The following is a 13147-nucleotide window of genomic DNA, read 5'->3' on the forward strand; positions in this document are numbered from 1 at the left end:
AATATATATATATATACATATATATATATATATATATATAATATATATATATATATACTATATATATATACTTTGTGGTGAGTTGGCATTTCTTGTCAAAGGACCGGACAAGTTCATCTTTGTTTGTTCAAGCATCAGTAACAATAGCAAACAACGAACCGACAAAACAGACAGACAGCAGAGACAGTTCTCTCCAACCCTCAAATTTCTTTATCCACTTCCCCTGAATCCTGTCCCAGGGTGCATTGGGCCAGAGTCACCCGGGTGGCGACCTTCGGTTCTGAAAAGTGAAGCCAATGCCAAAGTGTTTTAAACTTTCATGCTCTCAAATGTCCATCAGGGGGCGATGCCTGTCTCATAGACTCCATATGTGGCAAGACTGTAATCTGAAATCACACATAATCATAAACCCTCATCTTGGTAAAAGCCAATTAAGGCTGTATTAAACTCTGGATCCATTTAAATGCAGCTGTCGCCTGTTGTGTGTGGGCTGCAGAAACAAATTGATTATTAAAAATAGTTGGCAAGGAATTTGGCCATCGATTAGTTGGGTCTATGTTATGATGCGGGACATGCGGCATGGCAATGTCTAACTGACCAGCCAATGGATGTCTCTGCTTTGTCTCTGGAGCAGGCGGCAACCTCTGAGAAATAAAGCCAATGTGGCAGTACCTTAAACCTGCATTCTCTCTAGTGACCATCAGGGGGCGACTCCTCTGGTTGTATAGAAGTCTATGAGAAAATGACTCTCTCTTGATTTATTCCCTCAGTAAACATTGTAAACATGAGTTTATGGTCTCAATCTCTAGTTTCAAGTCTTCTTCAGTACAACATGATGTTCATTTAGTAAATTATTGTCCCATTAAGAGTCAAATAGAACATGTGAACCTTATGATTGACAAGTCACTAACACGGTGTTGTCCGGTCTGGGAGTTGTTTGTGTTGTCTTCTTTGAACTTGAACCCTTTCACAGTGTGTTTTCACTTCATTAATTGTAACATATTGGCAGTATTCAGCATCCGGTTGTACTTAGTTCCACCCTCTCGAAAAACCAAGATGGCGAACTCGAGGCTTCAAAACTGTAGTCCACAAACCAAAGGGTGATGTCACGTCCACACCTTATATACAATCTATGGGTACCACCCTACAGTCTTTCACAGGATTAGTGCGCCTAAACAAACACATAAGCCATGTGTAAATGAAAAGCATGCACTTCATGATGGTGGGTCCATTTAGAGCAGGGGTGCCCAATACGTCGATCGCAAAGGTAGTGCGGGTAGATCGCATGCCATTCAAAAAAGATTAGATGTTAGCCTATCATTCATCCTCCCTCTGGCATTTGCCACTTGATTGACATACAGGGCAGCCAGTTTGAGATCACGTCTTTTCTAACACATGGGTCACCACGTATGCACGATTAACCGCTGTTTCACCTGAACTCGTCTGGAGTGGAGGATGAGATTTTGACACTACAGGCTGACATTCAGCTGAAGTCCATGGCTCATGGACAGTTATGGAACTGACTCAGAGGAAAAGTATCCAAACATGAGGAAATGTGCCACCTTCTTGACTGCATTATTCGGCTCTACTTATTTATACGAGTCAGCCTTTTCCCACATGAAGAATATTAATTCCAAATACCGTTCCACCATGACTGATGATCATTTGGAAGTGTGCTTGAGGCTGGCTACCAGCAGCTACTGTCAGGACTATGCTGATTCCATTCAGTGCAAGTCATCAGAGTAAGGTAATGACCAAAGATGTACGGAATTGTATTGTGACATAAGGGTTCATGCAGTTATGCAAGGTACGCCAACATATATTGTAAATATAAAGTATACTCAGTATATATATATATATATATATATATATATATATATATAGATATATATATATATATATATATATATATATATATAGATATATATAGATATTTAGCATTTTTAATGTAGGTAGATCATTTTGAGTTGGTAATTTTAAAAGTAGCTTGCAAGCCGAAAAAGTGTGGGCACCCCTGATTTAGAGGATCTTAAAGCCCTAAAGACTGAATTTGTAGTTTCTCTCCAAAGAAGACAACAAAAGTGACATATATCAGATTGTATGACCAAAATGCTGACAAAGTATGAATATATATTTGGTGAATGTTTCATGTTGCATTTCATTAATTCATGCCTCACAATTACTGGGTCAGTATTCCGGTGCTTGTCTACAAGCTGACCCAATCATGTTCATACAGGTGTGCAGGGTTTCCTTCATAAGCACTTCTGACTACTTATGAATGCCGTTTGCTGCTGTACCTTGACCTGCACCTTCAGGCAGCCTCCCACTGCAGATTCACAGTGCCAAATAACTAAATGCTGGAGAGTGTTTATCGCTGCGTATATGTGCCCACACTACATTGAGACAATACAGAATTAAAGCACATGGTCAAAATGCTAGAGACTGCCACAATGTGCATTTTAAGCACAAGCTGCATTTCAGGAATTATCCTCAGCCACACAATCAAGTTTTACTTGAACACATGATGGACAACTGGACAAATATACCTGTATACAAACTCAGGCCAAAGGAAGCTGTGTTTCTTGACCATGTTTGGAGGAGCTATTGAAATGGGCCAGACCGTGTTGGTGTTTCATAGTGTATGCAGTCTGGAAAGGCAAAAGATTCAGATAAAGAATGTTACATGCACCTTCACATAGATGCCTAATTTGGGGTTTTCAAACACAAATATGTAAAGAACAGCAAAGTTGTTTTTTCAAACCTGAGTTTTCTTTTCTTTTTTGTTTTTTTGGCGTGAAGCTGCGAACAACTGAGCCTTTTTGTCTGTGTGCAGAGTGCTTTTAGACTGTGACACTGCGTCCTTGCGTGGTGATTTTCCAAGCTTTATTAAATATTTCATACTTGAGAATGACTGCAGAGCCAAACTTGAGCCAAACTTGAGAGTGCAGGATGTGCAACCAAGGTCACCCACCCAGATCTCCCACGGCTTTGTGGGCAAGTTGTATCTGTCCCCTTCACCTACACTTCACTTTGCTGGTTATCTCCGGCCCTTTCTCAAAGTTATCACAAACATGTCCCTTTTGTTCAGATTGAGTCATGTGCTCTCTCATCTCCCCGCATCTCTCTCATCCATCCTTTAATCACTCACTGCCTCCCCTGCTGTCCACTGACGGCTAACAAATGAGTCCTTTCCCGCTCCGTGCCACACCACATTTCGTGACACAAATCACACCCTTCCACACACATGCACAAGCCCACATCGGAGATCTACCGAAATGGATTTCCATAGCCAATATCTCTGGACTGAAGCTACCAACAGCCAATATTTTTTTCCCAAAAAAACCTTTAACTTTGACCATTTGAATGTCAGAACATTCCAAAAATAGCCCTGAAATCACCAGTCCTCTTCATCTTAAAGGTTAAAGATTTCTCCCTGCCTTCACACAGCGAGCCATGGAGGTATAAAACACAGACTGCTCAACTGTAATCACCATATTAAGGCAGAATTCTTTATTCATTTTAATGACATTTCAATGAAGCTTCTCTTTGCAAATCTTTTGTAATAAAATTCATTTTCTAGGATATTTGATTTTATTTCCTCCTTGCTATTCAGGGACACCGAGACTCTTAATTGAAACCAGAGTGTTATTGATAAAAAACGCAACAAAACACTTGGTGCCCCTTTAAATTTGATCAAAAGGTCACATAGAATCAGTGTAGGTTAAGTGCGTCCTATTGATCATCCGATTGACACAGGGGAACAGTTAATCAAGCTGTACCATATCTGTCATACCAGAGGTCACCCGGCAACATCGGATGTTGTATTACTCATAGTAGGGTAACACTGAGCACATCAGTCTGAATGTCAATACATTAATCTAACCATTTACCCCATACGCACACAGAGCCTGCCCTTATGGGGGTGTCATTTATTATTAAAGGCAACGCACTAATACTGCCATTTCATCTTCGTACATTGTTGGTTCATCATTTTTGTTTAAAAAGTGATTGACTAATCAGCACCATGCCTACTAGGAACTGACAAAAAATGACAAAAAAATTACTTTTTTTTTCTAAATCATCATGGAAAACGTTAAATGCTCGTTGCTTTACCAACTTTACTTCCATGTCGACCGAAAATATCGTAAGTGGGGCGGATATATCACTACTGATTGGTTAGGAAGAAAAAAAAAAAAAACAATATCCCATAACAATTACCAGATGAGAACGGCAACATTGGACAATTCTGAAAAACCCTGGATATGTTACAATACAAAAGACATTTTCAGGGATGCAGCGATTACCTGTATTGGGTATTGGTACAATACTGTGCTCATGTACTCGGAATTACTACTCCGATACAACTGCACCCGACACCCTGCATGCATTGTCATGGACACATGCAGCTACTATCAATTAGTTAAGCCGTGCAGTTGTCAGCTTTGTGTCAGTCTGGCTTTCTCTGTCAGGGTTTAAGTCTATTGGCAACCCGGTGCAACATTAGTGAGTGGTCAGTCAAGAGAGAGTGTATGTGCGATGATGAGCAGGAAGTCAGCAGTAACGTTATAGCTGTGAACGTAGCAGTGCAGGGTGAGAACAGTTTCATTTGTCGGTGAATACATACTACAACTCCCCAGGACCTAAGCCAAGTGTTGTGTCTTGCTTGCTGCCTGCTGATTGAAGCACCAGTGTGTAGGATTTAGGGGGACGTATTGGCCCTTCATATCTACATAGGGACCGGGTCCTCTTCACAGAGTCTGCAATGTTGCCACTGCCATGTTTCTACAGTACCTCTGAACAGACAAACCAAACACTGGCTCTAGAGAGAGACTTTAAGGTTTTACCTTAAGGCCACTGTAGTTCTCTGCCACGCTTGGAAAGGGAGGGGTGAATGGAGGGGTATTCAGTTGGAGGCAATTTACCACCTCACCACGGGGTGTCACTTCATCCTACACACTGCTCATTTAAAGGGAAGGAGGTTAGCCCGAAGCTAGCAAGAACAATGGTCCAGGCTGACCTTTAAGTCGGACCAGCTGTCCTCCTTTAAGTGACAAGCTGCTTCTCTGAGTATTGCTCATCTTTTCTTTCATTTTTAATGTGTTTCTAACTGTTAAACTCATGGCATTTATCGGTCAAAAGTATTATTGTCGTTTAACAAGTAATTAATAATATCCTAACTGCAAACTATGCTCCATTTGTATCGGGAAAATACAAAATAAAATGCTAATATGTCAGCAAAAGCATTGTGTTGTATATTTAATTTGTTAGTCATATAAAAAAAAAATCGAAATCACTGTTAACCCAGTAATGGTACTATGTATTACTCATATGGGTCCTTGGTATCGGCAAGTACTCAAGTGTTAGTATGTTTACTTGTACTTGTGTTAACTGGGCATCCCTTTTTTGTCAAATAATGTGCATGGTATGGTCAAGGATATTATGGTTGATATGAATATGATGGTTATTGGAAGTCTGTGACAGGATCTGGACTTTTCAGCAGTACACGTCCATCCACATCCGACTTCAACATTCTCAACCATCAATCTCGCCAAATAAAGAGCACGATACTTCCTGCAGTGCCACAGAACATTGGCACTGAATGTACATTTTGATGAGCGGATCCTCCAATACAGACTTATAACTTGGATTGTTGGGCCGAGAAATTGGCTAAAATGATGTCAGACAGCATAAAACAAAGTGCCAATTCACTCTGATTATTGAGCTACTTCTGAGGAGCACCAGAGAAAAGCTGTCAAATTCTGCACATAGTGGTTTTGATAAAAAAGTTCCTATTCAAAACTTTCTTTCATGCCCTCTCAGTGATAAGCTGCTTGGACGAAGAAATTTGCCTTTTTTAAGTTAAATTTCCATTAACTTTTATGATTCGGGTACACGGGACCATGAGATTGAGCACAACGCAAAGCTCCCATACTGCCTATAAGGAGGACAAGACAACGTCTAACCCCAAACAGCTGGACACGAGCAGAGCTAGAGTCCTGACAGCAGGTCTCGCCCCTCCGTCTACTCCCCCACTACTGGGCGGGACCCTCAGTCCCTCTGCAGAGAGGGAATGTAAGACAGACTGTAATCTATGAACAACTATCTATCCTTATCAAACACGGTTCACCCGACACAACTCCCCCTCTTCGCTCTCCTTTAATCTACTCCCCCACTCTGTCTACCTCATCTCTGTATTGTTTTCCCTCCACTCACCCCTCACAACCATCACCCCTCTTTTCCTCTCATCACTGCACTGTGGGCCAAAACTGCCCGTCTCCCACCGACCTATTTCCACAGAGGATCCATTACGTCTGCCCATCCTCTTTTTTATCTTCATCCACCAATTCAATCCACCCAGTCACCTATCCAGCCATATATTCACTGGCGGCTTGCCTCTTCCATTTGAGCTCATCACAGGGTTGCTTGTTCACTCTGAAAGCAGGATTATCATCTGAGAGACGTTTTGCCCGTGTGGGTTGTGGCACACAGAGGGAGAAGAAAAGCTATAGTGTGTCCTTCTCTTTCCATCTCTACACAAGCCAACAGTGATGGTATATTCCTTTACATATTTTCTTCCACCTTAAGGCACAAACAGCCCACACCCTGCTGTTGAGCACCGTAAGTGGGATTACATAAGCGTCATAACTAGCAGAGAGGAGGCTGGGACGGCGAGGGGATATTAGCCGCTCTGGAGACTGGAGGAGGATAAGGCAGGAGATACCCACCGCAACATCTCCTCTGCTTGGTTGGCTTCCCACAACTGGCTCAGTGTCAGCCCACTATGAGCCTGGGGAGGGAGAGATAGGGGAGGCAGAGATGGTGGCTTGGAAGAGGAGGAGGACGACTGAGAGTATGAGACCACAGGCTGACTGAGAGAGGCAGAGGAAGGAGGGAGAGTTAGATGGTGGAAAGGTTAGGGGGAGGAAAAGGGAGCCGAGAAATGTTCCATCCCCTTTGGCCATAGTCCTGACGAAGCCAGGATAGAGATGTCAGGCCACATCCTCTTTACATCTCCCCCCCCCCCTCTCTCCCCCCCTCCTGCTCTGATTATACATAGAGCTATCCAATATCAGCACTCGATTCTCCTCTTTCTCCACAGGCTTCCCGGAAGCCGATCGAGTGTCCCTCCCTGGACCGCGAGGGATGGAAGACGGTGCCGACCTCGCAAGGTCACAGATCTCGCTTCCATCAGAAGAAACCCGAAACCTTCCACTTGCCTCCCTCCGTCCCCCCTTTTCTCCCCTACTTCAGCCAAATCACTCCACTTGCTTTCGAGCCAATGTCACACAATTATCCTCACTTTTCACAAATCATACACATTTTCACCGGCTTGTTTGCTACTAAAGATGCCATTTCTCTGTCATCTTGCTGAGAGCATGCTAAATGCCAAGGGTGACCTATTTTTCCCATAGTTTTTTGAAGGCAAGGCTTGTCTTTCCTTATTGTTTTACAGAGAAGCAGAGATAATTGTCAATCTCAGCACTTCAATGCTTTTGGAAACTGTGCAGTTTATGTATGTAATCGCCTTAGCAAATACTATTTTGAGGTAAATGTCGGTAAAAGCTTTCCTACTCACCATTTATCTCAACCTTTTTTCCACTCTCTTTCACGCTGGGTAAACAGTTTTCCAGGTAAACTCCATTGTGATAACAGCTATCCCCCTCGCTGAGCTGAGGCGGAGGCTCCCAGCACATACATGGAGTCTGCATAATGCCACAGGGTCTGTTGGACGTACTGGAGGCCAGACAATCCTCCAGCCACTGGCACAGCATCTGACAGGCCGCCATGCTGGGATTGCGCTTCCCCACCACCAGGTACTCAGTTTTGAAATCCCCATCGCCATCCGAGATGGACTTTCCCGCCCGAGGTGGTCCCTTCCTCATTTGGAGGAACTGCTTCCCGGCCTCCAGGAAGGCCACTGGGGCAGAGGTGTCACACAGCCTCACCACCTCATCGAAGCTCTCCATGCCCAGGTAGGTGCGAGTGGTCTCGAGGAAGGAGTCATACTGGAAGGTGCGGAGCTGGGACGGCACGCAGTCCTCGGTGGGTTTTGTGATCTTGATGAAGATGGTGTAGCGCCGCGGATCGGGGTTCTGCAGGGTCCAGGAGCAAGGCATGGTGGGGAACACCGACGATGACAGGAAGAAGCCGAAAAAGCGGCTCTGGACTAAGGTAGAGCAGGAGTCAGACTCTGGGCCCGAGGGGGCTGCGTTGCAACAGCCCTCCATCAGCAGCAGAGGGGCAAAATACAAGAGCAGCACTGAGAGAGACCACCGTGATTGGCCAGGATTCCAAGGAACAATGCTTTTCATGGTGCACAGATGAAGGGAGGGAGAAGGTATCATAGGTCGATGGCTAGTTTCTTGCTTTGGAGGACTCAACTTCCAGCAGTGTGGGGCAAAGGAAGAGGAGATGGAGGAATAGGGGGTAGACGATAAGGACGTGGAGGGGGAGGAAGGTTGCTCTCAAAGATCCAGCGATCGGCCCATGGCTGCATCAGTCGACCCCGAGATTCACAAGAACCTGTGGAATGGAGACAAGATATGAATTAGACTTTATATTGCATCAGACAACGGAATGGAATTATACAGATTCTATTCATCTCCACATTGAGAAATCAATCTATCGGCTGTTTTCTTTTGCTCTGTAAACTGAGAGTGACTGCAGTCAAGTCGGACAGAATCCGATGGAGTGAGGGTGCCAGTGGTTTAGTTGAGTCTTCCTTCATTGCACAAGTTCAGACTGGTCTTTTACTGAGAGACAACAGCGTTCCTCACATGTCTGATCCCATATTTCATCTGCCAGCTCATTCATTTATCCAATTATAAGACTATTAATTACAAAAGGCAACACCTGCAGCCATTCATTACTCCACTTTATCAGAGATGAGAAACAGACAGGAAAGCCATGATCAACGGTCCTTTTAGTTTTGGCTTATTAAAGCCAAAACTAAACACATCTCTTTTTTATTTTACATTATATGCAGGACTACTTCCCCGTGAGTAGCTCTGCTGTTTTAAGTTGTTATTATCAATGTGTCTTTGTTGAAAAGCTATGATGTGGAAAATACTTTTCAGCCGTTTTCAGCCGAGTGCGCTGATTGATTTGAATGGGTGCTTTTAGGGAAATGTGGCAGAACCTTTGACAACAGACAGCAGTGGATCCCTGTCTCGTTCCTTGATATAGATTCCAGATGGAGTGAGCATGATGGCCGGAGTGTGCATTGTCGCCAAGGACATCAGCATAGTGAAGCCTCCCACTGATCAATCACAATGATCTGCAGGCCTGACAGAAACAGTATACTTCTGTGGGTATGGATGGAGTTAAAGATAATTCGTCACAAACAGTGAAAGACCATCGAACAGGAAATCCTTCCAAAGCAGGCCTTTAAGGGAAACTGCACTGCATTGCCTCTACAGAATGAAGTTTCCTCTGCAAACAAAGTTAATTAAGCAAACTTTAATCAAACTGTGCATCTGGCCTTGTCAACAAGAGCTTTTTTGTTTATTGATAACAAGTGCATTCAAGATGTGAATTTAAACAGCTCAAGAACTTTTCAAGTGGAGGCACGCACTCTTGTAGTTCATTGTTTGGGTTTTTCCAGCACACAAGCTCTCACAATCAAACCTGGTTTCCGGCAGCAGCAGCTGTTCTTAGTGAAAAAAGCTCTGACAAAGCCACTGTGTACACTAAGTGCCCGTCACAAAGTTAGCATCTACTGCTGGTGTCAGATAGTTTTTCAAGGGTTGGTGGAGACCCAAACAGAGCTAAAGGAGACTGTATATTGGACCTTCATTCACCTCATTTACCAAGTGGCCAGTAACACAACTCCAATTCAGTGCAAATGTTGCTCTGTGCTGTATGTATAATAGGCAACTGCTTGGTAAGGTGTTAGCCACAACAACATAAGGTGATATTATGCCGGATGCCCCCAAGTGGAAAAAAATGAATGCAGCTTTAAGGGATCTCCGATGCTCTTTGAAGTTATTTTTGTCATCAAGCTGTTAATCCAACCAAAGCTGACCAATCTATTTATTTAATTCAGTTCTCTGAGAGAAACATTCCTGTGTATATCATGAATTGACAAGATGTACAGGTAGTTTTCATATATCTGTATATGGAGCTGCAGCATATAACAGGCTGCCTGTGCACATTCATATTCCGAGTAAGGAAGTTCTGCACTGGGTGGAAATTTTAGTATTCTGTAGCTTTGGCATTATTCATTCCTTTTAGCCCGTGGCGGGAACAGCAAGCAATTAAAAGAACAAAGGTGTTGCATTAGCCAGCAGCCTAGAAGGATGGATCCATGTAAACACGGCCAATAGGCTGGCTCTGTGAGCGAGTCAGAACAATGGCCCAATCACAGAGAAGCAACAGGCCCTCAGACAGAGATGTAGAGGGAGCGAGAGATAGAGACGGAGACAAAGAACGCACTGATGAGAAAATGATAGAGTCACACGGAGCATCACTTCTCACATCGGCAGCACAGGGATTACAGGCTGATTAGCAGAGTAACACAGGGACCCGCTGCCACATGCCGGATTGAACTACAAGGCACAAAGCCACGGGGCTGTGAGACGCACACGGATTCCTTCTTCTAAGTACAAATTGCGTAAAATTGCCCCACTGTGTCATCAAAATTCTTTCAAAAATCATTTGGCGGAGACATCAGTTAGAGCAGTTTGCGGTGTTGATCGAGGAGGCTACACGGTCGGTGCATATGATGAAACATGCAGGCACCACGTGAAGAATGATCTTACAATCAGCAGGCAGGTAACAAACTAAACTCCATGTGATAACAAAGGATGAACTGACAAAGAACAAAGGAGCTGAGGTGGCAAACACAGTGATTGACTGGTGAAGTGAGAACAGGTGAGCAGGAGGTGAGGTGAGTGCAGAACAGGTGAAACTGATCAGGGCAGAGCAGACAATCAAAAAGGGCAGGGAAACTCACAACAGCTCCTAAAACCAAACATGATAAATGAGGAGTGACCTTCAAAATAAAACAGGAATCCAACGAAACAAAAACCAATACCTTGACACATGTAGCACAAAAACTCAATGGGTACGTCCATCTAATATCAATGGGATGTTTTTACATTTGTTTGTAACGTTGTGTAAAATTGAATTGAAGGCAAAGCATTTCTTAAAGATATGTTCTGTATTTTGCCTCTATTAAATAGTAACAATGTAGAGGCATGTAGAAAACGTGGGCTGAGAGGAGACAGAGATGTGGTAAGCCACAATAGTCCCTGGTTAGAGTCACAAATGCATCATCATATAGTTTATGCAATTTATATTTTATTTTTACTATAAATTGTGTAATATTCACAAAAGTAGATGTTATCAAGGGTCAAAATGTGTCTATGAAAGTTAGACAAATGTATTCAATTTTAGATGAGTGGAAAGGTTTGTATTACAAATGTAAGGACTATGCTATAAAAAAACAATACAAAATAAAATGAGTATGGTATAAATGAGAAACCTACAAACATTTCAGCCACCTTTCAAGCCAAATAAGGACATTAGCTGATACAGCAAAGAAAACAACAATATTGAAAATGTAGGTTCAGTACGTCTAACCGGCCAATAGAACACTAAATATGCTCATTTAATAGAAGCTTCTAAAATATTAGGAGGAGAGTATTAAATATAGGCTGCTGTCCAATAGTAAAAAAAAATCATGTCCTATGTCTCATTCAACCACGTGTCGTAGACTTTGATGGGAAAACGTCATGAGGTCAACGAAAGATCTGAAGGAGAATTCATAAGGACCTAGGAAAGAAGAACCTGTTTAGATAGTTTAAACGTTGTCAATTGGTTTACGGTCCATCTATCTGTGTAATGTTTATAGATTTTACAAATAATTAATTAAAAGTTCACAATTTATTTCGTAATTATTAGCAAATACTAATTTTAGTATTTCAAATTGTATAATGGGTGCAACAATAAACTGTTAATAAACATCGAACAAAAAGTTCAGAAATTAGTGTTTGGTAGATTATTTCTGTTGTAACGATGCTTCTTGGCAATAAATGTTATACCGTTGGAAAGCCTGTTTAGTTACCTTTTAAATGGTGCCCCATTTGTAAGGATCATGCATTTCTGGGATGAGCAGCACAGCTGAGTATGTGGGTTGCACCCATGAAAAATTTGCCAAATCTTCTCTGCCAATGCCAAACAGCTTATTCTGCTGTTGCTATTGACCATCAGGCCCGTTGGCGCTGGTGTCGGCAACACCTGCACTGGAACCTGAACATGTGGAGGAACGTTATGTTCAGCGATGAGTCCAGATTCTGCCGAAGGAAGTTGGATAGTAGGGTCAAAGTGTGGAGAAGACGGGGAGAACACTATGCTGATTGCTGCACCGATAGAGGAACACCTTTTGGTGGAGGCAGTGTGATGGTGTGGGGCGGCATCTCCATCACTGGAAAAACGAGGCTTGTCTTCATTGGAGGCAATCTCAATGCACAGAGATATCGAGATGAGATTCTGCAACCAGTGGTAATCCCATTTCTCCACAGTCTAAGAAGCTCGCCCCCACAGAGCGGTTTATCAGAGACTACCTCTAGAATTTGGGAGTAGAGAGGATGGAATGGCCTGCCAACAGTCCTGACCTCAACCCAAGTGAACACTTGTGGGACCAGTTGTTCGTGCCAGAGTGACCAATACAAATTTTTCATGGGCTCAACCCACATACTCAGCTGTGCTGCTCATCCCACAAATGCATGTTCCTTACAATTGGGGCACCGTTTGAAAGGTAAATAAACAGGCTTTCCAACGGTATAACATTTATTGCCAAGAAGCATTGTTACAACAGAGAAATAATCTACCAAACACTAATTTCCGAACTTTTTGTTCGATGTTTAGATAGTTTTCTAATGTCATCAGAATGTAATTGTTATTGTCTCTTATATCTTATATTTTTTTCATATTACAAAAGCTAATGAAAAAAAGAATATTATACCAGTAATGATAAGTCAACATTATTAATTATCATTTTGTTATTTGTTAACAGTAAAATAACTATTAACTTTAATTAATGGAAAATTGATAATTGATGATGGTTATTATGAAGTGTTATTCCTCTTGCATGACAATTGTCTTCCACCCAGAACACACAAATGGAATCGTGGACTGACCTGAG

General features: G+C 42.6%; 1 protein-coding gene across 7 annotated transcripts in view; it reads right to left on the reverse strand.

Moving 5' to 3' along the window:
* adgrb1a (adhesion G protein-coupled receptor B1a) overlaps positions 1-13147 on the reverse strand; it is a 156408-nt gene that overhangs the window by 101377 nt on the left and 41884 nt on the right. For all 7 annotated transcript variants that reach the window (XM_031868618.1, XM_031868614.1, XM_031868617.1 and 4 more), the window contains exon 2: positions 7577-8523. In XM_031868618.1, the coding sequence (XP_031724478.1) occupies positions 7577-8345 (769 nt within the window). In that variant the 5' untranslated portion in view covers positions 8346-8523. The remainder of the gene's footprint in view (positions 1-7576; positions 8524-13147) is intronic.

This window comes from Anarrhichthys ocellatus, unplaced genomic scaffold (assembly GCF_004355925.1).
Source record: "Anarrhichthys ocellatus isolate YVR2014 unplaced genomic scaffold, GSC_Weel_1.0 scaffold43, whole genome shotgun sequence".
Lineage (NCBI taxonomy): Eukaryota > Metazoa > Chordata > Actinopteri > Perciformes > Anarhichadidae > Anarrhichthys > Anarrhichthys ocellatus.